This window comes from Phasianus colchicus, chromosome 2 (assembly GCF_987193195.1).
Source record: "Phasianus colchicus chromosome 2, bPhaCol1.hap1.1, whole genome shotgun sequence".
NCBI classification, from domain to species: domain Eukaryota; kingdom Metazoa; phylum Chordata; class Aves; order Galliformes; family Phasianidae; genus Phasianus; species Phasianus colchicus.
The window spans coordinates 70,555,516-70,582,221 of NC_143437.1; the positions used below are offsets into that span (position 1 = coordinate 70,555,516).

A 26,706-nucleotide genomic window follows, 5' to 3' on the forward strand; every position below is an offset into this window, starting at 1 on the left:
ATGAGCCAAGAGTAGCTGATGGATTTTGTAAAATCATCAACTAAAACTGGCAAAATCCAGTGAAGTTATTCAGTCTGCAGTAGATGTTCAGAACAAAAGTCAGAATTATTGGAATTCAAAATATTTGTAGTGTACTGTCTTTCACAATTTACCACTCTTCTCCTCAGCATATATACATAAAGCTCTGAAACAAGATCATTGTAATTACAAAAAAAAAAAATTATCCGTATTGTAAATAAATAAATGTATTAAATAACAAAATTTTATGATTTTAAAATGCCCTATGTAGGAATTCCATCCATATTTCTTCTCCTCTAGGGACAGGGCTTTGAACAGGGTTGCTTAAACATTGTATGTATATAATATCTACATATATCAATTACGTGAGTATATATATATGTATGTGTGTATATGTATATATACATATGTGTATAATAGATATATATAATATATTGCAATTCTTGACCATTTTTGTTGGTTATAGTAAAATCCATAAGAATCTAACAGTGATCAGCTGCTTTAGTGTAGTCAAGCTCTGTTAATTTCCAACTACGTTTGCTACAGAAACATAAAGTTCATGTTACTGAAGTGTCTTTGTGTAAAGGCAACAGGAGAGACCGACAGGTTTGGTTTTTTTTATGTGGCATTGGTAAGATTCCACTCTCTTCTAATAAGAAATGTAGGCAACCATTGTTAAATTACTTTTGCTGAGATTTCTGTTATATTTTTATATTAGAATTCTGTTGATCTATACTCATAATTAAGCATAGAAATCATGAGCTACGAAGTCACAACCAAGGTCAAAAAGAGCACATTGCTGCGATGACACAGCATTAACAGAATTTGAGGAGCCATGGGATTGACCCAATAGAAGAATGTAATTGTTGCAATAGAAAATTGAAGAAATACATTCTGTTACAGTTTTTTCCTGTAGTTAGAATTTGTTTTGTTTAGGTAAAAGTTTGTTATAGCAAGATAAAATTTGATATGTATTTACACAGGATGAAATACAGAATTCTTTCCCTTTTACTGCAGAAATATGAGGAATAGCAATATGCAATCTTCTGGAAGGTGAATGCTGCCCTATTGCTACACCCAACTTTTCAGTGAACCTGAAAAGCTTGAGTGAAAAGCTAAAGAGTTTGTTAATCACTGACACGTTGCCATATTTTATACAGAAGGTTCCCGTGGCTCAAAAAAATCTGCCAGTGCTTCCTATGAGACCTTGGGCAAGTCACTTAATTTCTATTTGTCCTGGCTACCTTTAATAGAATTACAGTAAACAGTGTATTTTCTTTAATCTTAGAACGCTGTACTATGATTATTGAGAAAAGATGGAGATATCAGTAGTACAGTGCTCAGCACTTCAGCTGTTGCTTAAATTCAAACATTTCTCCACTTGCAGAAGATCATGAAAAAGAAAGAATAAAAATCTCATGAAATGATCTGTTTAATATTTTTATAGAATAAAATTATTACTGTAAAGACAGTACCCCATCTTTTTTCCCTGTCTCTGATTTAGAATTATGTGAAATGGACTAAATCTAATCCCTTTTTTACTTCTTTTGTCAAGCCTTTTGTGACTGTGTATTCAGCGATCAGTTCTTATTCTGCTGTTCTATTGCCTATATTTGCATTAATTGAAATAGATAATGAGGTAGTAATACTACCAGTTTCAGATTCAGCAAGGAATATTATGAAATAAATGTGACAGTTGCTGGCTTTGCATTGGGATTGGCCACAAGCCTCCACTTGTAGTATAATCGTTGATAAAATATTTTAATATTGCCAGAAGGAGAACTGCCATGGAGCCCAGACTTAACCTTTAAGAAGTGTTTACCTATGGATGTGTTAAATGCGTCTCTGTAGGGTATCTGTGCACTGAGAGAAGATGGACAGGAAGGCAGGTTCTGCACTGCACAGTGAAGTGCAGTTTGTATGGGAAACATGCACATCCCCAAAACAAGGCCCAAATAGCTCTGCTGCTGATGGATGGCCTTTTCAAGGCCTCTGGAGAATCTCATTTTGATATGAAATAAAAAGCTCTTTAGGTCAGGCTCTGCATTTCCTTATTAACTGGACAATGATATGTGTAGTATACCTTTACTCATTCTAAAATAAGTAAAATAAATAAGTTCTTTATGGTCATTTCATTTGAAGGTTTTGATGCAAGTTTTGTTGTTCATATTTAGAGCTTTCAAACATTGCACAGTTTTTCAGTCTTAAGAGCTAGCTTATGGATTATGAGTTTTTTACTCAGAGAGTGGTGAGGCACTGGCACAGGCTGCCCAGGGAAGCTGTCGTGTCCCATCCCTGGAGGTGTTCAAGGCCAGATTGGATGCAGCCTGATCTAGGGGTTGGCATCCCTGTCAACAGCAGGGAGTTGGAACTGTGTGATTTTTGAAACCCCTTCCAACCCATGCCATTCTATGATTCTGTCATTCTACAATTCTGTGGGTGAAATATTTGAGCTAGTAAACTGCAGGCAGTTCTTGGCTGATGGGAGCTGTGTCCAGAGTTCTCAGGCAGAATTGGTTTCTGCCCATGCAAGCATAGCTGCAAACAGCAGAGGTGCATGAGCTGTAGTTCCCAGGCTTTGCAAATGTCACTCCACACCGGACTTCCCATTCTCCCCAGATGTCCTCAGTTCCTAACAGCCACTGAAACTACTGCCTTGGGGAGCCATGCCCCTTGGGTCATTTGTTTTCCTGCTTGTGAAGAAATGGAGAAGATCCTAAGTACACTTTGAGATATTATGTTATCTTCTGTTATTGCAGGCATATCAATGTCTAGCTGAAAGGTAAAAATTATGGAAGTGGCACGTTTTGTGGTTGCATATGCAAGATTTGTCCAGAAGTGCTCAGGCAAACATGTAATTGCTTTGTTTAATAAATGCATTTCAAACTATAAATAAGTGGGCAGCTTAATTCAGAGAAGGGAAGACAGTCAAATCAACTCCATTGTGCAAAAGAGTATTCAGAAACAAGTGAATAGCAGAGGCCAGTGTCTCTTTAGCTCCTACACACATTCTTTGTATACACGTAGTATTCCAATGATTGTATCATATCTGCAGTTTTACTTAAATACTAGTTGGTTACAAGGTTGGATTGCTATTATTCCACATCAGGAGGGTAAAAATAATAGAATAACAAAAAAGATTTATGGAATATATATTGAAAATGATGCTCATTTATAGGTAATAACAGCAATAAATATCTTTGTAGTGATAGTGCCTGGACATAGGAAATACTGGGATGGAAATACTTGCTGTATGAGTAGGGGAAGGAGAGGCTACCTTTGTCGCAGAGATGTTGGGGATTTTGCTCGCTGCAGATAGTTTGGGAACTGCTTCATGGAAGCATCTTGGTGACAGTTTAATGATGATTTGGTGTTGCTTATATATAATCCCTCCCCCACCCATGACAAACCTTTTCCCAGTTGGGGCTAGAGGAAATGAGTAATGCTTAACCCATTTGTGTGATCAATTCACTTAAGCAGCTACTGTGAAATGTTAATCACAACTTTAATTTGTACTGCATTAGCATTTTGATTAACTTGTAGGCTTGCTAGCACACTTGAAGCACTTTTACTCATAGTTACAGCTCGGAAATGACTTTTTGATTAATTAAGTTTGTTAGACAGCAGCTGAGCTTCCTGAATGCTAACCTTACAGGGCTAAAAGTTCAGGAGAAAGTTATTGGGAATAACTGTTGCTGTTGAAAAGGATTCTAGTGAATGTACTCAAAAAATTTTAATTATTGACAAAATACTACATTACTACTTTGAGACTGAATTTAAACTTTAAGAGAGCAGATTTATCATCATGAGAAAGATGCTGTGTATTTTTTCATAGGCTTGGCAGACTTGTGCAAGCTGTGGAACAAATGCTACCTGTAAGGCATTGTTTAGGATGAAGAAACTGGGACTTTTTGCCAAAGAAGAGACTTTTCTCAAAAAACATTTTATTGTATTTACAGTTCACTAGCCTAGTATGGAATATCAATTTATTAATTAGCTATTTGAAAATAAATTGGATATTGGGACTCAACAAGTTCTGAACGTGTTGGGTTATGCCCTACCAAGTTTATATTGCTAGTATCATATTCCATGGCTGCTGTTATCTCTGTAATACTATCCAAAAAAAAAAAATCAGTACGAGCCAAAGGGTTGCACTCCACTAAATGTAGACAATAAGTGATTTGTCCTTTTCCTGATTCTGATCATACTAATAATGTTACTATGGAGGCTAAAGGATGAATACAGGGATAGGAATCTTACAAAGCAGCTAGGAAGGTCGTAATTTGCATTCGTCAGTGAGACCTTTATGGTGATGGAAAAATGAAGAATTAATCTCTCATAGTGGGTAGCAGAGCATAGGGAAGAGGGAGTTGAATGTGCTTGTTCAAAAATATAGTGATGAGAGGCAAGATGCAGTAGACAGTATAAAAGGAGTGCCCAACTAGGATCAATTATAGCTTATTCACTATCACTCTGATAAAATAATGATTTTTTTTATATAGGCTGAAACTGTGCAGCTGAATGATTTTGATATTGATTTGAAAGATCTCCTCTTTTCCCCCCAGTTAATATGTTTCTAGAAAGAAATTCTGGACTAGATCTCTGAAGTGCAATAGTTGAAGTACCTGGTGTACCAATCTGTAATTTTGTGACCTTAAGATCCTCTATAAGACTTTTTTTCAAATAAACTCCAACTTTTGGACTGTTCAGTTGTTGTTTCTGGGGTATATAACTGAAGCATCATAATCATGATTTAGATAAAGACGTGAAACTTAAGTACATATAATGCTTTAAAATCTGGGAAAATATTTTAGTATTTTTTTTTAATACTAATATTTTGTATTAGTATGATTGCAAATCACATGTGATCGTAATATAAAGATACACATTGGAAGGCTTCCTATGTTTGAAGCATGTGCAAAAAAGATTTCTCATTCTGTATTAGTGGTTTTCAGGAAAAAGCGTAAAATAGGATGATTTTTGCATATTATTATCTAGAAATATTTTTAATATAAATTGTAGTCCTAAGCAGTTGAAATTAGGCACAGTTCTAATGATTTTAATAGATCTATGGAATTAAACCTTTATTTGTAACTGAAGACTAGTCCTAGACAACAGAACTTACACTGTCATTCACTGAAGACAAGGATGGGGATATCTTGATTATTTGATATTGGAATACTGTACCTAATAAATTTGGGTACCAAAACAGGTGTAATATCCAAACAACCTTACCTCTCTTTTTTTGCTATGCAATAAGTTTTAAGTATTTTAGACATACAGAGCTTATTTCATTTCAAAATTAGTTTCCTTTCTCAAAGCATCACTGCAGAATCAGTGTTTGTCTGAGAATGTGGAGGATTTATGTTATGTAAACGTTCAAGTTTAAGGTGGTTGTAGTTTGCGGTGAACGTGGTTCTGCCTAGAGTGCTGTATACAATAGTACAGAAACTTTCAATTTCCTAAATGAAGGCGCTCAAGAAAGCGCCATAGTCTATGATGCACTGGCATGAAAAGTAAAATGAACATTTAAATAGTGGAAAAATTTGAGCCTTATATCTCACCCTAAGTATTTGTGAAGTTGCAACTCTCACCTACCAAAACACGGTGTCATTATAACAGTTCACTTTTAGCAGGTATAATTCTAAGCCACAATATCATTCCATAAATCAGCTTAGCCTCTGTATCCAGAGCAATTCTCATTGTTCATTTAGCTTTGTTGCTAAATATTATTATAGAATATATGAATATTTATATGTTTATATATAAATGTTAAAATTTATATATACAATGTTTACATTGATATTTACAGTATTTAAGTCATTTGCTTAGTATATTCAGGGCTATGTGACGGGTGAGTTCAATAAACTACTCCAAACAGTATACAATTTCTTTTAAGATGCAAGCTGTATCATTTTAACACTTCAGTAACTTATCTTAAAGAAAAAATCTATTTAAGTCATTTGATGAGATCAGAAATTTCTGGTAGTTGTGCAGTCTCTGGTCCCCTGCCACCCACCCAGTCATACAAGAGTGATCCAGAATGTCTGGCTTTCAAATGAAGAATGTGAAATTAATACAAAAACAATGTTACAGCTTTGCAAAAAGTTTCAAAAATGTAAGATTTGCAATCAGGATGTTTCTATTGTTAGACAAATCTCCTAAATAAGGGAAGAGAGAGTGTTAATTATGGAACAGTTTAGTTTAGTTTGTTTTGTTTTGTTTTAAATACACATTCAGAGTGCTTAAAAAAAAAAAAAAGAAAAGAAAAGAAAAGAAAGAAAAAAGAAAAAGAGCACTTTCCTATCACTTTTCTTCCTTGCCATACAACACCTCTTCTGCACCCTGCCTCTTTCTTTTCTTTCCCTCAAGACAGCATCATTCAAATTCCAGGCATCAGTAATAATTTTGGATAAAAAGAGACTGTAAAAATTCAGATTTATTTTAGACCAGAGAGTTACTATTTGATAATTTTTAAAAGTTCAGTAGTTGAACTAACCATTGCTCTCAAAAATAAGATGATGGAAAACTGATAGTAGATGTTGAGGGTTTCCTACTTATGGACTCCTGGTGTGAGAAAAGACATAGCAAGATATCCAGACTTTTTGACATTCAGCCCTATCACCTAAATGAAAATCTTTGCCATACCTGATAAACTATATCATTTACTTATTGAGCATCAGCATTGTCCTTCTAGCCCTGCCATGGTTTACAGAAAGCTGCTTCTCTTGTCAGTACAAGTCAAGAAACGTTTGATAATGATGGTTAAAATGCTAAAGGACTCATTTAATATTTGCTGTTGTTGCTTCATGTTTGTCAGAGAGTAACACTGTAAAGTCTTAAGAGCTAAAACCTGATTCTTCCATCAAAACCATCTCAGTATAAGCCTCTGGTTTTATTTTCCTAAGTGCAGGAAGAGACCAAAATAAAATGATGGTAAACATTTTTTATTGTATCAAGTGATATATCCCTTGACTACTTCTGTCTACTCCATCATTTCAAACTTAAATTAAAAAGCTGTTGACATTGTTTTTAATTGTTGGTTTACTAAAATGTCTGATTTTCTTCTGAAAGTTAAAGCATTTTTATCGTTTATCTTTTTTCATTTATATTCATTTGTTCACTTCTTTCTTCTGTTTTACTTTTTTTTCCCTATGATGAAATTATCCTGTGCAAGAAATTCAGAGGGTAGTTGGGTAAATAACCAATTTGTGCCATTTTAAGTTTAGAACGAAATTCTTAATCAGTTCCAAAGAAAAAAAAAAGAAAAAAAAAAGAAAAAAAAAAAGAAGCACTGACTTGAAGGGAGGACAATAACTTGTTTTGTTACCTTGATTTTATAGGAATTTCAATGATTACTTGAGTATCAAGCATCTGTGTGTTTTACACTTAGCAGAAAAAGAAGCTTGTCTAGGTTTCCAAGGCAGTAGATGAAACAAGCCAACTTTACCATTGTTCTGACTTTTTCACAATGTCACTGTCTTGGATTTCACATCCAGATAGAGATGCTGTGAATAAATTCTATGGGTGAAGAAGCAGAAAATAAGGAGGAAAAGAGGATTTGCCATGTGGATTCATTATAACAATGTGGAACACAGAGTCTCACACACACAGGCTTTCCTTACTCCCTACGGGATATCTATCTGCAGGCCTCTATCAATTTCTAGGAGATTTTCTATGTGAAAGGATCCTCCAGTTAATTTCAGTGTATAGCTTGTTTTAGACTTATTTTTCTCTGACGTCTTCTCTCTTCCTTTTCCCCTTTTCAAGCCTCTATTAAAAAGGTGGGGGTAGGGGAAAAGATTAAAAGAAAAAACAGAAAACAATGAAAACAGTGTTGTACATGTATCCTCAAAAGCATTTTACGAAAACACCACTGCTTTATGCTGACTAAATATACAGTTCAGTATATTCTTGCTGTTCATAAAAAGATAGGATATCTGCTCACCTATTGTTATTAATGTATATGCAACAGTTTCATGACTGAGGAGAATGATGTTTCAGGCTGTTTCAGAGTAGCAGAAAGGAGAAAGTGTGAATCAGTAGGTTGGAAACAGGAGGGAGTTGAAATACTGCCTGAGCACCAGGCTCAGAGAGGCACAGACAGTACCATACGTGGAGGCTTTGCTATCTTTCAAAATTTGGAACTTGACTCATCCTGTAAATTTAAAAGAAGGTCGTGTCCTGTAAGTTTAAAATGTTAGATTCACTCTGAAAAATTCTGAGAACAATTCTTTATCTGACTAAAAATTATGTAAGCTGCTCCATACATCTATAACCCATGAAACTGCTCCTTTCAAGTGTGATTTCTAGTATAATCTTATTTTCTAATGTTTAACAATAATCATACCTGGAAATTACCTCAGCCAGCCAAGAAAACTATCACTGTTGAGCTGAAAGGTTCTATTTGGGTAACTAGGAATGTGTGTTTCAGAGTGCTATGGCTGTTCCTCAGGAAAAAAAAAAAGAAAAGAAAAGAAAGAAAGAAAAAAAAAAGTTAAATGTTAAATCTAGATCATTATTAGCTGAAAGGCACTTTATCCACAATTCAAAAGAAATGTGACATCGTTTGTGTAATTCAAGACTACAGGTTAAATATTTTTCTAAGTGTCACTGATCTTATCTTCCTGATCTGAAATAAAACCTGTTGAAATTGCATTATAAACTGCTAAGATAAACTGTGCGATGGGCCATGACTGAAACTAACTTGTGTCTCTAAACTCAGCATTTCTTCGGAATCAGTGTAATTTAATTGAAATAGCTCTGCGTGTGTAAACAACTCCTTTGTTTAAAGAAGATTTCACTGTTTAGTTTGCCTTAAGTAAATGCTGCCTTTTGTTTGTCTGTAAAACATTTGATTAAACATAAAGACTTACATAGACAGCTCCTCGTCATTACATTAGCGTCTGGAAAATAGGTTAGAATGATGCAGGTATGTGCTATCCAAGGAAGTATCAAAGAATATAATTTGTCTTGAAAAGAAAATCCCATGGAAACATAATCCTAGTCCTGAAATCAAACTATAGTTCTCCTAATATCAAGAAGACAGTACTTAAAGAAGTGTGGAAATTATTCAGTGTGCCAGAATGTGTTCTTGCTTTCTTGAAAAAATCATTTTCCATTATTTTGATCAAACTGCAAATTTACTATATGGCAAACCACTTTTAAATATGTGACTTCCTACTGAGTTAGAAACCTTCAGTATGAAGATCCAAGTTTTATAGTTATGGCAATGGTATTAAACAACAAAATTAGGAGGAGAATAAGCATGTAGCATAGCTTTCTTCACCAGGTGAAGTGCTAATTTATGGGAATAAATTATATTAATTGCTTTCATGTACTGTAGACAGTATGAAAATATAGCATTTATTCAAAGAATTGCATGCTCCATTTAAAAAAACTATGTTGAAACCAAAAGCTCATGTTCAGTTTGTTCTCCTTTGGAAGAACTCTGAAATTCTCTTTCAAACTAGTCATATCAAATTTCATTCTAGCTTTTTTTTTCTTTAAAATTAGCATTTTTTTTTTTCTTATTCGTAGGACCACTCACCATACATACTTTAATGAATTTTGCAGAGTTAGATTTTTACGCTAATGATACTTAGGGCATACCTTTTACTTGCACTGTCTAAAGCACAGCAGTTAGAAGTATAAATGACACAGGAACTCACAAGACATGAAGGGAAGGATGACCACTAGCAGTTTCGGAGTTTGATGTGTAGCTGGACAGGGCTTTTTTGTTTGTTTGCTTCCTTGTTTTTTTATGTTACTGGGGAAGGCCTTTCAGATTCAGAACAGAGATACCAGAAGAGAGACAGCTAGACATCCCTCATTCTCAAGACTGTATGCAATACAAAAATTGAAATCCATGTTATTTCTGACCAATCTTATTCAACTTGCAAAATCTATTCGCTATTTTGAAATCTTCAGTGTTAAACAAAACTTTGATGTGCCCATTAAGCTAAATGTTAGGTTTCTGTCTAGTCCCATTCAGGAGATATTTATTTTAGTCCTTAAGTTTAAAATGGGAATCATTACAACTCTACTGGTAAGTGACGTTAGTATTAATTTTGGAACAGAATTAATATGTTCTTCTTAAATAGTACAAGGAGTTTTTGAATAACTACACTACTCTCATAAAACTCGTGTCGAAATATAAGCCAATACTATAGTTTATTGTAACTTCTTCCTTTACAGTCAACTTTGGGATTTATTCTTTTCATTCTGAGTGCAATTACGTAATAGGTTATTTTTAAGGAAAAGGCCCACTGTGTGCTCCCAAACTAAAAATATGGTGTAAATTGCTCATCTTTTCAAGGGTAATGGCTGATAGTGATGCAAGATTTAATCCATGTTTATTCAAGATTAATTCAAACTGATCTCCCATCAGTAGGGTTTGAAGTAAATTCCTCCATTGAAGGCCTAGAAATTCTTGTTTGTTAAACTCTGAATACATGTTCTTACTTGTATGAACCAGGTACACAAATATACTTACATTTTCTATTTTTCTTATTAGGCAATGCTGGATGTTACAGCACATCATGGCTGGCTGGTGGCTGCTCTGAATATAACCAACCTGGTGCAGATGGTAGTTCAGGGCAGATGGGTACATGACTCTTCCCTACTTACTGTGCCCAATATAGAAGTACAACACCTTTATCTTTTTCAGTAAGTAACTCTTCTAAGCATTTGCAATTTTTCAGTTTCATTAAAACTTGGCTGCTAGTAGTGTTTGAATTTCATTGTTGTGCCCAAGAATGTTCATTACTGTAACAGAAGCAAAACTCATAATAGTACCAGTTATTATTATGTTATTACACTGATGCTTTCCCAAGTAATATTTCTGTTCTCAGTGTTCATCGATTAATTAACCTTCACAGATTATTTTGAGAACCATGATTCCAAAGAAATGAACAAGAGATCATTGGAAGAGTTTCAAGTTCTAGCAAATGCAACTGTATATTAGTTACCCCTTTATTTTAATGCATTGTAAAAATATATTGTACCCATCATAATAAAATAGATAATGCTAAGTTCTATTGATGTCTAGATGATGCAGTAATTAATGCTGCCCAAAAATAAATGATCAGATTTGATAACAGCATCAAGTTTTGCCACCCAAAGTAAGGAAAATAAATGTTTGCTTTTCTTACCTCTACCTGTATTTTGTTTTCTGTATCAGGAAGTGGAGCCAAGGAAAAAGGAAGAGTTTGCATGGAGGTTACCAAGGTCCCATCGAGTGTCTTCCTGAACTTATGGCTGCCTGTGAAGGAAAAGAAAATGTGTTTGCTTCAATTGTGGACAATGAATTGCAAACAGCACACATTTCACAGGTAATGCTTCCTATCAGTGGTCATTATCAGTAAGATTGGAAAGGAAGAGTAGTTGGGAAAAGAAATACTCTCTTTCCTTCAGTAAATAATGTGATTTTCTGTATAAAATGCTATGCATTCATTGCTCTAATTTCAAATCACTGCTGGCTTTACAGAGGTTCTTCTCAGACCGTTTTCTCTTATTCTATGTTAACCAGTAACATTGTCTGGTTTATGGCTGGTATTAACACATCTCCTTGCTCTAAAGATGCTTGTCTAGGTCGTACAATCTGCTTAGTGTTATTCAGCTTTTTAGAGCCAGCTATGCTCTAGGAATCATGCATTGCAAATGTCATCATAGCTGGTTTCTGAAGTGGTCTGTCACACACCTTATTTTCTGAGAATACCCTTAGTAAAAGATTCAGCAGTCATTTTCTATTTGAAACTGAAAAAGCAGATGAAATTTTCACATTTCACAGTGGGGAGAAAAAATGTCGAGTCTGCTCTAGAGTCTCATTTTCATTTGTTTTTTCAAGCGGTTTCCAGCAAAAGACAGCTATATTCTATAGAATTCCTCACATGATAAGGCTATTGATTTCAAATAAATGTATGAAAGTGGAAAACTTCAAATTATTTTTATACGAATACTTAAAAGAACAGCAATATGTCCTGTGTTTGACTGTTCAGCTTCAGTTAAACATTTCACTGGTTTGCAAACAAGAAGAAAAGTATTTAAATGTCTATAACAGACAGCTGCATTTGTAACTAAATTACCATCAAAATTCTGAATTAAGAAAATGTATTGACATCAAAACAAAGCTTCATTTAACAAAAGATTTCTAACATAATACACATTGATTTCAGTCCAAGTTTTAGATGTGATAAAAAATTAGAACATTGTTATAATTAGTTCAGGGAGAACTCAGAAGTAAACTTACTTAATTTATTTGCATAAATTGCCATTCTGTTATCTTTAAAAGCAAATGCAAATTGGTTCTGTCTGATATGATGATGGTTATTTGGCTCAAAAGTGCTTCAATTTGCGTAGCAATCTGGTGTCGTCTCTGCAGCGAGGCGATCCCAGGTAACATACAAATCCTGAATTATTCCAGAAATTAGTATGTTTAAAGCATCAATTTAAGTGCTAATTGCAGTAGTAATGAGAAAAAGCAGTACTACTGTGAGATTTGCATCTACTGCCCCATCAGTATGCCTGGAGCGGCTGCTGACTGGCAGAGGATTTGGCTGCTAATTAAATAATTGTATGCATGGTAGTGTTCTCGTCTGATTCAATAGATGAAGATTAATCCTCAGATAAATATGTTTGGCTGGTATTGAAATGTCTTAGCAGTTTCCTCAAAAATAGCTTGTGTGTATGTGGTGTGTATGTTCACACTGTGAATGACTCTGTGCCTCTGTATGCCTATGTTGGTAAATACAGATGCATATGAGAGGAAAAAAACAATGGCTCAGTATCATATAAGGAGAAAGTTTCATTTCCGCCACTTGGGAATGGCCATACTGGTTATAGCAAAGTCATGACTGTGTTACACATGTCAGTGAAAATGTGAAACTTTTATACATAAAATTTATGTATGATTTATGGCATTTTTTGCATATTCAAGATTTTTATTGAGACTGCCTGTTGAGTGTCTTCATGTGTAAAGTCTTTAAATGTGCTTTTAAATAGGGGGCAACCTAGAGAAAATACCTCCGATAAAGAAATTACATAGTCTCTATAATGAAAAAATATGAAATTACAGGCTTTAAATGTAGCATTCTTAAACCAGACCTTAACAAAGTCAAACAAAGCGATAACTACACCACAAAAATGCCTAAAACATTCTTTTACTAATAAACCTTTACTTGTCACTTGCAGTTTGTTGAACCTGTATCATAAACCTTTTACTAGCATGAAAATGGTTAAAAAAAAAAAAATTGTCCTTTACAAATTTGGGGAAGAAGGGAAATGGAAAAAAATAATCACATTTGGAAAGAAAAAAAATATTTTTTAAGCAGATCAGTAATTAATTTTTAAGTAACAGCTCTTGAGGCTGCTTATGGATTTGGAATATTAGGCTAAGTCCTGGGGAGATGGTTTATTGGCAAAATTGTTAATGATGCTAGCAAATGTTCGTGAAGAATTTCTAGCATGATTAGGATTTGAATCTATGAGTTTGGTGGCTAAAGACATGTAGTATATATAAATGCACATACTAGATGCACTGATACACTTAAAGGGAGGATATATGCTTATGCCACCATAGAGTTAAAAATAAAAAAATTAAAATGGTCAGTAAATACCTAAGTGATGTGGGAGCCTGAGTTTAATTTTCCAAATACTGGTTATAAGCCTGAACTTTAGTAAAAAGTCAGCTAGGTTTTAAAAGCTGACAACCTAAATTCAGAAACTATTTAGGCTGTAACTCTGTAATAACTCCTGTTTTTTGTTTTGTTTTGTTTTGTTTCTGAACAGTATTTGTTTAGCAATGCTTTTTCAGTTTCTGAGTCCTTTATGCAGGCACCTTGTAAAATACTAAGCTGATATTTATATTATCAAAAAAGAAAAAAAAGAGATCTCAAGATTGAAAGACTGCTGTTGCTGCTCTAGTATTAGGCACTTCTACTCTGGAAGTGTCTGTGTTTCTATAATCTCATTTTTCATTTTCGTCTGCTATTACTTGACTTCTTTCCTCAAGAAAAAAAGCATTGCTTTATTTTCTCCAAATTGCATGGATGATAAAAAGGCAGCCTGTTGTCAATGGTACTTCTTTCGTCATGAGTACTGACTTTGCCTTTAATTTTCAAAAATATAAGGCCAGGTTAGTTAAGTATTACAACTACATTCTTATCCAATTACAAAGTTATTCTGAGTTTATATATTTGTTTGCACTGTCAAGGGTACATGAGAACTTGATAACCTTTGACACATAAAATATGTCAGCATTGTACAGTATTAATAGGACTGAATCAGAATCTTCAGTGGAGCAACAGGTAGTACCAAAAAAAAGGAGTTAATACTACCTGTGCTGAAATTAAACTTTGTTCTAATGTAAATGTAACAGAACACATCCTGCAAGATAGTAAGCATAAAAGTTTTCCAGGCAAATGATATCTGAAATATAACAAAAGGGGTGATCACTGGGCTCGTGTAGTGCATGGTACCTCCACTGAAACAGCAATACTCTGCTTTGGTGCATAGAGAATTTCACACAGTAGTGAAGTTCCTGCAGTAAACTTAATCTTAAAAACCTTTACATTAAACAGAAAACCTTTGCAGGTTAAGATGTAACTACACAAGTAGTCTCATCCAGTGTGATCTGCTGGAGGTGGATTTATTATGGTCTTTTGTGCTAACTGTAGAAAAATCTTGACAAAAAACTAAGAACATCTTTCTCCTTCAAGATGCTACCTTTTATTCCAGCTTTTTTTCTTTCAGACTAGGGACGGAAGGGGAGATATCTTTTCCCTTAATCTTATAGCTGTTATCTTCTCTCTGTTATAATTTCCCCACCCTTTCTAAGCTAACGCTTAATGCATTGCATCAGTAAAATTCAACAGTGTCTTGCTTTACACTGCAACTCCATGAGCACTCACAGCTGGCCCTCCCCATCTTCTCCATTGAATGGACACAGCTGTTCATGCAGCACAGAAGAGGGAAGAAGGAAAGAGATTAGTTTTAGCCTAAATCAGTTTTCTCATTTAGTTTGGCCGGGCTATGGTAATGCAGCCATTTTAATCCAACGTAAGTCTGCACTGCAGCTGAAATGGGCAGTTCTGCCCTCCCCGTGCCACTTTCACCTCTCCTGACCCAGCTCACCGCACAGCTGCACAAATGCTGCGGGTGGATCGAGTAAGGAGGTGGGAAGGAGCATCTAGGGACAAGGAGAGGAGGGCTCACATAAACCCTCTTGCTGACTGTCAAAATGGCCTGCAGCCAAGCAGCTACATGAATGCTTGTGCCAGCAGGGGAGGAGGTAGGAGCACTTCATTCAGTGGTACTGAAGATTCATGCTTATTCAGAGTGCTCGCAGGATTAGAGAATATGCTTCCACAATCAGCTTTAGGCTGATCTAAGTAAATGCCGTTGCCAAATGATTAGCAAGTTCATCCATCTAGCTGTACAACCACAGTATGGCAGTACTAGCACACTGGGGATGGAGGGGAAACAACAAGCTGGCATGGAGGCCATGGAAGGAAGGCATACAATCCCACTCCATTTCCACTCCCTTTGGCAATCTTAGGTCTGCTTACCCTGGCTGCTGTATCCGTAATTATGTATTGATGTATATCATTATTGTAAATATAAATCTTGATAGCAATGTCTCCAAAAAAAAAATATCTTTTCATAGAATCATAGAATATTCCAACCACCTTGTCAGTGGCAGGGTTGCCAACCACTAGATCAGGTTATCCAAGGCCTCCCCTCCATCCTGGCTTTGTACACGTCCAGGGATCACAGCTTCTGTGAGCGATTTGTTCCAGTGCCTCACCACCCTCTGTGTAAAAAAAATTCCACCTGACATCTAACCTGCATCTTCTATTTTTTTAGCGTTAAGGCATCCCCCCTCATTCTAAGACAATCAGACAATATATAAAGTTGGTCTTCCTTTTATTAAAGTTCAAGACCTTTCACCTCAGAAAGGGTAATCAGAGACACATCAAACACAATCCAAATGAAAATAGGTCTTGTTGAAAGACAAGATAATCAAAACAATACATTACATATACATATATGTACAATTTAGTCTTTTTCTAAATAAAACATTTCTGTTCTATGACAGTACTGCCCGTGTGACTATGTCTACCTCTTCATTCCCACAAGATTCTGTTTTGACATTTGCTGGCTCTTTAGCAAGATCAATATTCTTCTTTCCCTGTTCTCCTTCCTGCCCTTTACCTAGGTTTTTATAGGTTATTTTGAAAACATCAGTGAAGCGCTCATCCCTGCTTTGTTTTGGGGTTAGAGGAGGAGAAGGCAGAGTGTGACGGTTGTTTTTTTTTGTTCATTTTTCTTGTGGTGCCTACTTCATCTATCTTCTCCACCCACAGTGAGGCCACACATCACTGCTTCCATTTCACAGCAGTTTACTATTTCTTCTTCCTAACACATTTTAAGTGACTATGCTGAATTTAATAAATGAAAGCCTACATTGTTTCCTTCCATTTTTATCACAACTTCTCAGAGATGTTTTTGCTTGTCTGATGAAGACAACATGGATGATGCATAGGGCTGCATTTTCTGAGTACTTCATGAATGTGAGATTGAAGAAATTGTCATGTTCACCTATGCAAAGTGTATGTCTGTAGCATCAGTTCTCAGTACAAAGATGAAAGTTGAGGGCCTGTTGCAGTTCATAAGAAATGACAGACTTAAGATTCCTCAGAAGGATTAAAAGAAGAGTTCATGAAGATGGATGGAAGAAAATCTTAAAACAAAACAAAACAAAATTAAAAAAAAAGAAGTCAGGATAACTTTGGATATGCAGTTGAATTTTTGGTTAATTATTTGAACTGATCCTCTGAACTCTCTGAGGTTTGCCCATTGCTAATTAGAACTGCAGTGTCTTGTTCTTTATGGGCTATGCAAAGGAAGTTTAATTTAAAACTTAATTATACTAGTTTTTAAGTGGCTTATAAGAAATAAATACTTTAATCGGAAGCGGTAAAGAATTTTTCCTGTGTTCAGACATCAGTAATCTTAGTGAGGCATGTCTAATGTGCTTGAGAAGTTTCACATTTGTTTTATTTGCTTAGAAGTAATTAGAGCAAGAGGTTGAGGAAAAGTATCTTATGATTCTAAGAGTCACGCTGTTAAGTATAATATTCCTATACAAATAAATTATTCTTGGTGTAGAATAAATATATTGGCTGCACATTGAATTGTTATTATTATAATGACTGTCATCTGAATTGTATGGATCATCTTCTAATCCACAGGGATCTGATTTTTCCTACAGGCTTGGAATTTCTTGTCCCGCTTGCCAATTCTAAACGTTAGCCTGAGCATTAAGGGCTGCTGGGATGACCCAACTCAGCCACAGAATGAAGTGCCTGTTCCCTCTTTGACAACAGACACACGAGATGACAAAAGATGGATCAAATTACATGCTGATCAAGAATATGTGCTCCAGATACATCTGCAGAGAACCCAGATGGGGTATCAGGTACATGAATTTATCATTTCCTTCAACAAGAGCACAAGTTTCCAATAATCCATTTACGTTATCAATAATGCTTTACACAGCATAACAATTTTTTTTATGGTTTGAGAGTTATGCAAATTGTAAACACTTTCAAAGCCTTTTCTGTATTAGTAGTGAAGCAGATGGTTTTTGCAGGAGGATAATAAATAGATTCTTTAGATAAAATCCTAGACCAGTTTAAGACAATTAAAAAAATATGTCATTATTTTTTTTACAAACCAGGGTACTATAAAGTAATAACAGGGGGTACAGTAACTTTGCAGGCAGTATTTAAGTATCTGCCATCCCTAAACTCCTACTTCTCATATTTTTTACATATCCTGTTTCCCAAACCAAATTTTAAGCGATCCTGTGATATTCAAAAATACTGCATACCTGTACATACCTGTACACACATACACACCTATAAATATGTTTTTACTTGTAACACATCCTCAGTCCTTTACTGAGGATATTCTCCACATACTCTCTTCACATTTTATATAATCACCTTAATTTCAAGGGGAGACTTTCTCATTTGTAGGAAGGTTTAGCGCTCTTTCATAAGCCCTTTTATTTCCTATTCCAGTTACTGAGACAGCCTTCCTAACCAGAAGGCACTGAAAGTGTGAGAGAAGCAGGAATATTTCTTTTAGTGATCACTGCTTTATAAACCTCTCCCAGAATTTGAGCCCTCTTTTGTAAGAAACGATTGTATCAAACTGTTGCAGAAACTTCATTGCTGTAGTGGTGCTTTCTCTTCTTTGTAAATCTTCAGAAAAACCTTTCCACCTACAGAGCACAAAATGAGTGATGGTCAAGTGTGCACCACTGTATATTTAACTTTCAGTAGTAAAGTCACTGTCTCAAAGAATCATGGAAATAATCTTTCTTTTTGCTATCTCAACATTTAATAAATACTTCAGGTGCTGTTTCTACGTTTATGTTTATCTTGAACGATATTGTTAAGTGTTATTTAAAGACGCAAGGTTTACAATTAACCTTTCTGCTGAGAACAGTATTTGGAATACATTAGATGAAATTACAGAAAGGGGAACAGTATTTTCATGCAAGTTTTAATAGCTTACAAAATGAGTGGAATAGTATCTTTTATTCTGTTTTGTTGCTCTTCTTTTTTTCCTTAGAACTGTTTTTCTTTGTTGTTTGTTTTGTGATGAAGCTTTCATCTAGACAGAAATAACAAAAGTGTTATAATTTGTATCTGTAAATTATTGTATTACATAAAAATTCATGAATGTGTTTTTGTGTTGTTTAATTCATGAATGTGTTTTTGTGTTGTTTCTCATTCAAGAAAGAATGATATTTTGAAAAAACTTCCAGTTTTACTGAACTGTTTATTTTTCTGAACAGGGAAAGCAAGACAGTAAAGCAGTGGCTCCTCGATTCCCTAAAGTTAAAGATGAAGGATGGTTTTTAATATTGGGAGAAGTTGACAAAAAAGAACTCATCGCTCTGAAGAGAACTGGATATGTCAGAAATAGAAATACTGTCTCTGTTGCTTTTTACACTCCAGAGACCCCTGGAAAGTATGACAAATTTAAAAATTAAGATCTCTTAATGATTAGGCTGAAACCTAATTTCCAAACTAATGACTCTACTTTTTACCTTTTTAGGTGTATTTACACGTTGTATCTCATGAGCGACAGTTATCTTGGCATGGACCAACAGTATGATATTTACCTGAATATTATACCAGCTAGTACTTCAGCACAAGCCACAACAGACATGTCTGATGCCATGAGTTATCTAACTTTGAAGTAAGGTGATCTGAAAAATCTGTTTAAAAGAGCTGGTCTTTCTCCCAGCATATCTGGTCATTTTGGACACCCGAAAAGTGAGTTTGCCTTAGTCTAACCTCAAGACAACTCAAAAATTGAAAGTGACTACTGTATTGACTCTGGTAACACAGAGTTAGCCACAGTGGCCTTACTCCTTTATAAAATTTTGTCTTTTCTTGGTTCATCTTTCAGAAGTCATGTTGATCTCTTTTATTACTACTACAGTTGCCGTAATTCAATTTTGACACATCAAAATAAAAGATACCGTAATTTGCGCAAATTTGGGGCTACCGTCTTCATTTTGAAAAAATGTTCTGTAGCCCATGTGTTGATGCAGTTTAAATCGATGACTTTTTTAATTTATAGGGAAAAAATACAAAATTTGACCTGAGAAAAATATGCTGAAAATATTGATGGATATGTTACATTTCATGTTTAATAAAAATATGTCCATAAGAGTGTTTTGCATTAGATTTTTTCAGTGTGAAATATATGATGTAATTCAAAATCCTTCCCTTATGCATGCTGCCCTTTGAAGATGATAATCTATACGGAGAAAATATATATATTTTATTAACATAAGCTTATATGCAGTAAATCTTCCTGTAATCTGGTCTATATGGTTGACTTGTTAGGACCAAGATTTACAATGTGCTGCACAGTCTTCAGACTGGAATGGGGCCTGGTGTTATCATGTTGCAAGAGAAAGGTTGTCGTCTTCTCTGACCTGACTCTAGAAGTTCAAGCCTTCAATTTAGTCAGCAACGCGATGTAGTTGTCAGTTGATGGTTTGTCCGGGTTCCATGAAGTTCAGAAGGATCACCCCTTTCCTATCCCAAAAGACAGGGCGCATGACATTACCTGCTGAGGAATTTTTCTTCGATGAGAAATTCACACCACCACTCCATTGTTTGTAGTGGTGATTCTGCGTCTCGTCACCAGTAATGCTGCAATCCAGGAAACTTACCTTCAGCCTCATCTTGATTCAATTGGTTCCTAACAAACTTGCAGTATTCTTTCTGCTCCTGTGTGAGAATGTGTGGAACCCACCTGGTGGAAACTTTTCACAGAGTCACAGAATCACAGAATTGTAGGGGTTGGAAGGGACCTCCAGAGATCATCGAGTCCAACCCCCCTGCCAAAGCAGGTTCCCTACACCAGGTCGCACAGGTAGGCATCCAGGCGGGTCTTGAATATCTCCAGAGAAGGAGACTCCACAACCTCCCTGGGCAGCCTGTTCCACTGCTCCGTCACCCTCACCGTAAAGAAGTTCTTGCGCACATTTGTGCAGAACTTCCTATGCTCCAGTTTTTGTCCATTTCCCCTTGTCCTGTCTCCACATACCGCTGAAAAGAGTCCGGCCTCGCCACTCTGCCCCCCACACCTTAGATATTTATAGACCTGGATCAGGTCTCCTCTCAGTCTTCTCTTCTCAAGGCTATTTTCAATATTCTAATGTTGCCACCATCGTTTCCAATGCATTGAAGTCAATATTCAGGTCTGTATACAATTCCCTGGTCATAATCCACCTGTTAGCATGGATAAGCTGATCAAGATGCTCTTTATTTCATGGAGTGACAGCTGTGCCTAGACGCCCAGATTGTAGCTTGTCTTTCATGTCACTTTCACCACTCCTGAAAAGCACCACCGACCACCTCATTGTGCTCTCGTTCTTGATATGGTCTTTATAAATGTTCAGCCAGCATCTATGAATGTCAATGGGTGCAATTTTTTCTGCATGGAAGAATTCAGTTACACCCTTTTGCTTCCTATGCACTTCCATGTCTGATGCCATTATGTCAGACTGCCCCTCTGCTGCCAACTGTTGCATGGCAACAAAGTGTAACAGAGCATTGGCAGGAAGGTTCAACCTCTACTGCCGTAGCACTAATGTCTACCTCTGATATCATATTCCAACATAATAATATAGGAGACATTATAGTCAGAGTAGCTCTTGTATATACAATTTATTTAGTGGGTTTTTTTCCTTAATTTTGAAGGAGTAGGGCATATAAAATCATGTATCATGTTTCACAGTTCAGTGTTAGAGAGGGTAACAACATCCTGTGACTACTGGGGAATTAAGCTCTGAAGAACAGGAGGAAGTAAGAGTTCTGCAAGAAGACAGGTAATGTAGGAGGCCCAACTCATTGTTGGTGCCTTGGAAGATTCCATCTCCAAGACATAAGTCTAAAGGGAGAATGTAGCAGCATCCATCTTTTGAGGAGAACAATTACCCTGCTTACCTGTATACATCATGAAGTTAGTCCTCTTGTTGGCCTTTAGGGGATTCAAGACACTGAGCAAGTAGTCAAGGGCAACGTCCTGCAAAACCACTATGCAATTTCATTCAGATAGAAAAAACTGTAAACTCAGTATTTGAACTTGTTCAGCTTGCACTTAGATTATAAGCATTACCTCAGTGAGATATCATTTTAATTATGTTTTACCATATTGAAGAAAAAAATGATTGTGCACAGACATAGAATCACAGAATTGTTAAGGTTGTAAGGGACCTCCTGGAAGCTGCCTGGTCCAGACTTCCTTCTCATGCAGAGCCACATAGAGCTGTTTGCCCAGGATCACGTCCAATCAGCTATTGAATGAGACTTCATTCTCTCTGGCAATCTGTGCCAGTGCTCTGTCATCCACACAACATGGAAATGGTTCCTGGTGTTCAGACAGAACTTCTTGTGTTCCAGTTTGTGCCCATTACCTCTTGTCCTGGGACTAGGTACCACTGAAAAGAGCCTGACTGTGTTCTCTTTGCACCCTGTCTTTCAATATTTATAGACATTGAGCCGAAGACACCCCTTGATTCTTCTCTTTTCCAGTCTGAGCAGTCCCAGCTTGCTCAGCCTCTCCTCACAGTAGAGATGCTCCAGACCCTTCATCATCTTTGTAGCCATACATTGGACTCTCTCCAGTATGTCCATGCCTCTTTCATACTAGGGTGCCAGAACTGAAAACAGTGCTCCAGGTGGGGCTCCACCAGCACTGAGGAGAGGGGGAAGAATCATCTTCCTCAACCTTGACCTGCCAGCAACACTACATTGTAGGAAAGAGAAGGCTGGCCAATTTCAAAGGGTAGTACTTAATAACAGATCTATTTCATAGATTCTGGTGCATTAAAATTAAGAGAAGTCATGAGTGTTTTTACAGATCTTCACATCATTTGATAATATTTAAAAGGTTTGTTTCACTATTACAGGCTGACTTTATTGCATTAGATGCAACAATAATAAAGTTGTTATTATACTCTCAGCCTGATAGGTGACACTTGCTTTCTTTGCTCTTTGGGCCATATTCAGTATATTATAGCAGTGTGTCACTCAACAAATAGATTTTTTTTTCAAGCTTGTAGGCAAAATTTGATTATACACACATTTGCTTGTTCCTACGCCCATTTTTAAAAGAATTGTTTTCTCTAATCTGCAAGTAAATTGTCACAAAAATTAAGTCCTTTCTTTGGGAAAATACTTGAGTGAAGCAATATATTGTCCCTCAACAATTTTAATTAATTAGGAGAAAGAAGCCATGCCAGTCACACAGCATACCAACATGATGATACTGGCTCTTACTGCTTTCTACATGCATGTCACAGAGTAGCAGACAATAGCTCCAGTGTTCTGTGTTAATCAATTAAAGAGATTCTGCAATGTCATTTGTACCATTTGTACTTCGGTTTGGAAACACAGCATTTAATTTCCTTATTATATTTATTATTTATTATTTATTATAATTGTTTTTAGAAATAGTTTAATGAAATTTCTAAATAACATCTGAAACTTTTTTTCGCAGAAGTCTTTGTCTCATAAAAACAAAGTCTGATGTAATATAGAATAAATATAAGTAAATCAATTCTAGAATCATAGAATCATCTAAATTGGAAAACGCCTTCAAAATCACCAAGTCCAACCATCAACCTTACCTACTGAGTCTGTCAGTAAACTATGTCACTCAGTGCCAAGAATCATAGAATCATAGAATTGCTCAGGTTGGGAAAGACCTTAGAGATCATCAAGTCCAACTGCAACCTAACCATACTACCCTAACTCTAACAACCCAAATCGTGTCCCTGAGACCACATCCAAGCGATTTTTAAACACAGTCAGGGATAGTGACTCAACCACCTCCCTGGGGAGCCAATTCCAGTGCCTAACAACCCTTTCTGTAAAAAAAAAATTTCCTGATATCCAACCTAAACTTCCTGGCGCAACTTAAGGCCATTTCCCCTCGTCCTCTCACCTCTCACCAGTGAGAAGAGACCAGCCCCACTCTCAGTGTAATCACCTTTCGGGTATTGGAGGAGAGCGGTAAGGTCTCCCCTCAGCCTCCTTTTCCCCAGACTAAACAGCTCCAGTTCCTTCAGTCACTCCTCGTAGGGCATATTCTCCAAGCCCTTTACAAGCCTCACTGCCCTTCTTTGGACCTGCTCCAGCACCTCAGTGTCCTTTCTGTATTGAGGTGCCCAAAACTGAACACAGTACTCGAGGCCTCACCAGTGCCAAGTCCACAAATATCTTAAATACTTCCAAGGACGAAGACTCCACGACTGCCATGGGCAGCCTCTTCCAATGCTTGACCACCCTCTGTGAAGAAAGTCTTCCAGATACCTAATCTAAACCTTTCCTGGCACAACTTGAGGCTATTGCATCATGTCCTATCATTTATTACCTATGAAAAGAGACCAACACCCTCCTTTCTGCAACCTCCTTCTGGGTGTTTGTAGAGAGCAATGACAGCTCCCCTCAGCCTCCTCTAGACTGAACAACTCCAATCCCCTCAGCCATTGTTCCTAACTCTTGTTTTCTAGTCCCTTAGCCAGCTTGGTTGCTCTTCTCTACATTCCAGCGGTTCAAATCCTTCTCGTAGTGAGGAGCCCGAAACTGAACGCAGTACCTGAGGTGTAGTCTCACCAGTGCCATGTACAAGGGGATGTTCACTTTGCTGGTTTTCTGGCCGATGCTATTTCCGATGCAGGCCAGGATGCCATTGGCCTTCTTGGCCACCTGGATACACTGCTGGCTCATGTTCAGCTGGCTGTCAACCAGCATTCCCAGGTCCTTTTCTGCTGGGCAATTTTCCAGCCACTCTTCCCTAGGCCTATTCCACTGCATCAGGTCATTATGACCCTAGAATCAGCGTTTATTTGAATAGTCTAAAAAAAGAATTCTGATGCATTTGAAACAGCTGCTCAGAACAATCAGTTGTTATGTTCAATCCATAATATTTAATGGAGAAAAGTGAGAACAGCTGTATAACAAGAGTAGGAAAATCAAACACAATGATAAAAATAAATACTTCTGTGATGTATCAGCATTATGGATAGATGAGCAAATTGACAGTGCATACAAAAAGGTATGATTTTAAATTTCTCATTCCAGTTTGCCAATAGGTTTTTACACTGTTTTCCTTGCAGGGAGCAGCTGCAGTTAGCACCTGCCTGCTTATGTATCATACTTCTTCCAAAATTTGGAAAGAGCAACAAAACAAAAAAAAGCATCTTGTATTTGTACTCTTCATCTGCCAGTCTGCCTATATGACTACATCTTTTCTACCTTTCCCTTGCCTGCCACATTATGGTATCACAGCAGCACTTCGCAGAAGCTAAAGGAGGACTGGGTATGAACAACCACTCCCCATCTCTTCTCAAAGAGATTTCATAATGCAACCTGTTATTTTGAATATTACTTAAGATTTCATTTGTGATCTAGGTTCTGAATGTGTGGCACCAGCTTCACGGCTGCAGTCTTTCTTTTCCATTGCAAATTGGATCTTTGAAGGCCCAAATTTCACTCAGATAAATCCAGAGTTTTGACCCCAAATTCCTCTTCCTTATTACTAGTTTGCTTCTAAAGAGCATTATCCGAAGAAATCTTCAAGAAACCTCCATCACCAACTTCCATTCTGGAGCCAGTATAAGACCTGAGCATTCACTAATAGACTATATCTAAATTCAACTACTGTGTGTAATTTCAACTTTCTAATTCTGCAAGGTACTTACAAGGAGAAGGTGTATCTCTTCCTGCGTTTATATGGGCATGTCTGCACTTCCGTTGTGCCTATTCTGCACATCAGAGCCTGAATCCAAATTCCTAAGCTCCTCCCTTGCTCAAGAAATCAAACAAAACTGCGATTTTTTTGAAGAGTCATGAAGACATCAAGCAAGCACCATCTCTCTGCAAAGAAGTTTACTTACTGCAGCAAGTTCTTAAATAATCACCTTCTTGTCTTTCTTCCACCACTCCTTCCATTTCAGGTAGCTCTTCCATCGATATTTTTCACTGCATGCAAACCACATCTGTTCAGAGGCATTTATCCATGGCAGCAAATTTCAAATATCTCTCTGTTCTAACCTGTGTAGTCAGTGTGGTAACCAAGAAAGCTAAGCCACAGGTATAAAAAGAATCCACCCATCCATTCAAGTGAGCTTTACACCCCACATGAAGTAGTAAATATGTGTAAGTGGTTTTATATAAACTATTTTAATAAATATAAGGAATGGAAAGCTCTGAATATCCCTGCAATACAAAGTACGCTTTTCATTACGCAGATAAGAATTTATGCTGAAAAGCATAAGTTTTTGGAAGTTAAAATGGACATGAAAGAGCGATGGACAAAACAGGAAAGGCTAGGTCAATTAAAATTGCTTGTGTTAAAAGGGGGGAAATAAATCACCAAACATACAAATTGACTTTTTGTAAGCCCAGAGAGTTTGGACAAAAAATGAGTTGAAGCACATGCAGGTCATACATGTGACACAGTGTGAAATTAGACATTCTTCAGTTTGTTATCCTGACAAATCCAGGCAACATAGCAAATTGCATTTTAATTTTAAAAAAAAAACCCTACAGCATCGCTTTTGATTCACAGAAGATTTCCAGCATTCTGAAATTATCACTGTACAAAGAAAAAGCAGGTGATGCAATTTTCATTATTTCTAGGGAAATTCATTGAAAGGATGAAATATATAGGAAATAATAGACTGAATATAAGCAAGGATTGGTCTGTTTATATGAAGCTGCCATTCCTTTACTAGAAGTTTGCAGGAGGCATCTCCCTCTAGCACTGTAGTCATGATGAAAGCTCAGACTATGAGGCAGCTGAGGTGTTGAAATTCTTGTAGATGAAATATGTGATTAATCCATCTGCCTGCACTACCTAAACCCTTTTGAAATCAGGAGACTGCCCCACCTCGCTTCCAGCTCCTTTATATCTTTCATACCTGTCATAAGTTACCCTCACAAGTAGTGCAAACCAGTACAAGCAGATCTGTGGAATGAAATAGGGCTGAGGGCTATATTCCCATTATGCCTTTTCAGGAAAGTGCACTGTACAGCTTCTGTGTAGTTCAGTGCACTGCATACATGTGACTCAGAAAGCACTCCA

General features: G+C 36.5%; 1 protein-coding gene across 3 annotated transcripts in view; it reads left to right on the plus strand.

The window, feature by feature from the left end:
* The window catches only part of ASCC3 (activating signal cointegrator 1 complex subunit 3), a 252,676-nt gene extending 232,803 nt beyond the window's left edge, over positions 1-19,873 (plus strand). For 2 of the 3 annotated variants that reach the window (XM_090135956.1, XM_090135957.1), the window contains exons 38-42: positions 10,535-10,686; positions 11,201-11,351; positions 17,291-17,497; positions 18,887-19,062; positions 19,150-19,873. In XM_090135956.1, coding sequence (XP_089992082.1) covers positions 10,535-10,686; positions 11,201-11,351; positions 17,291-17,497; positions 18,887-19,062; positions 19,150-19,297 — 834 coding nt within the window. In that variant the 3' untranslated portion in view covers positions 19,298-19,873. The remainder of the gene's footprint in view (positions 1-10,534; positions 10,687-11,200; positions 11,352-17,290; positions 17,498-18,886; positions 19,063-19,149) is intronic. The other variant, XM_031611074.2, reaches the window with a different exon arrangement.
* Positions 19,874-26,706: the final 6,833 nt, after the last annotated feature.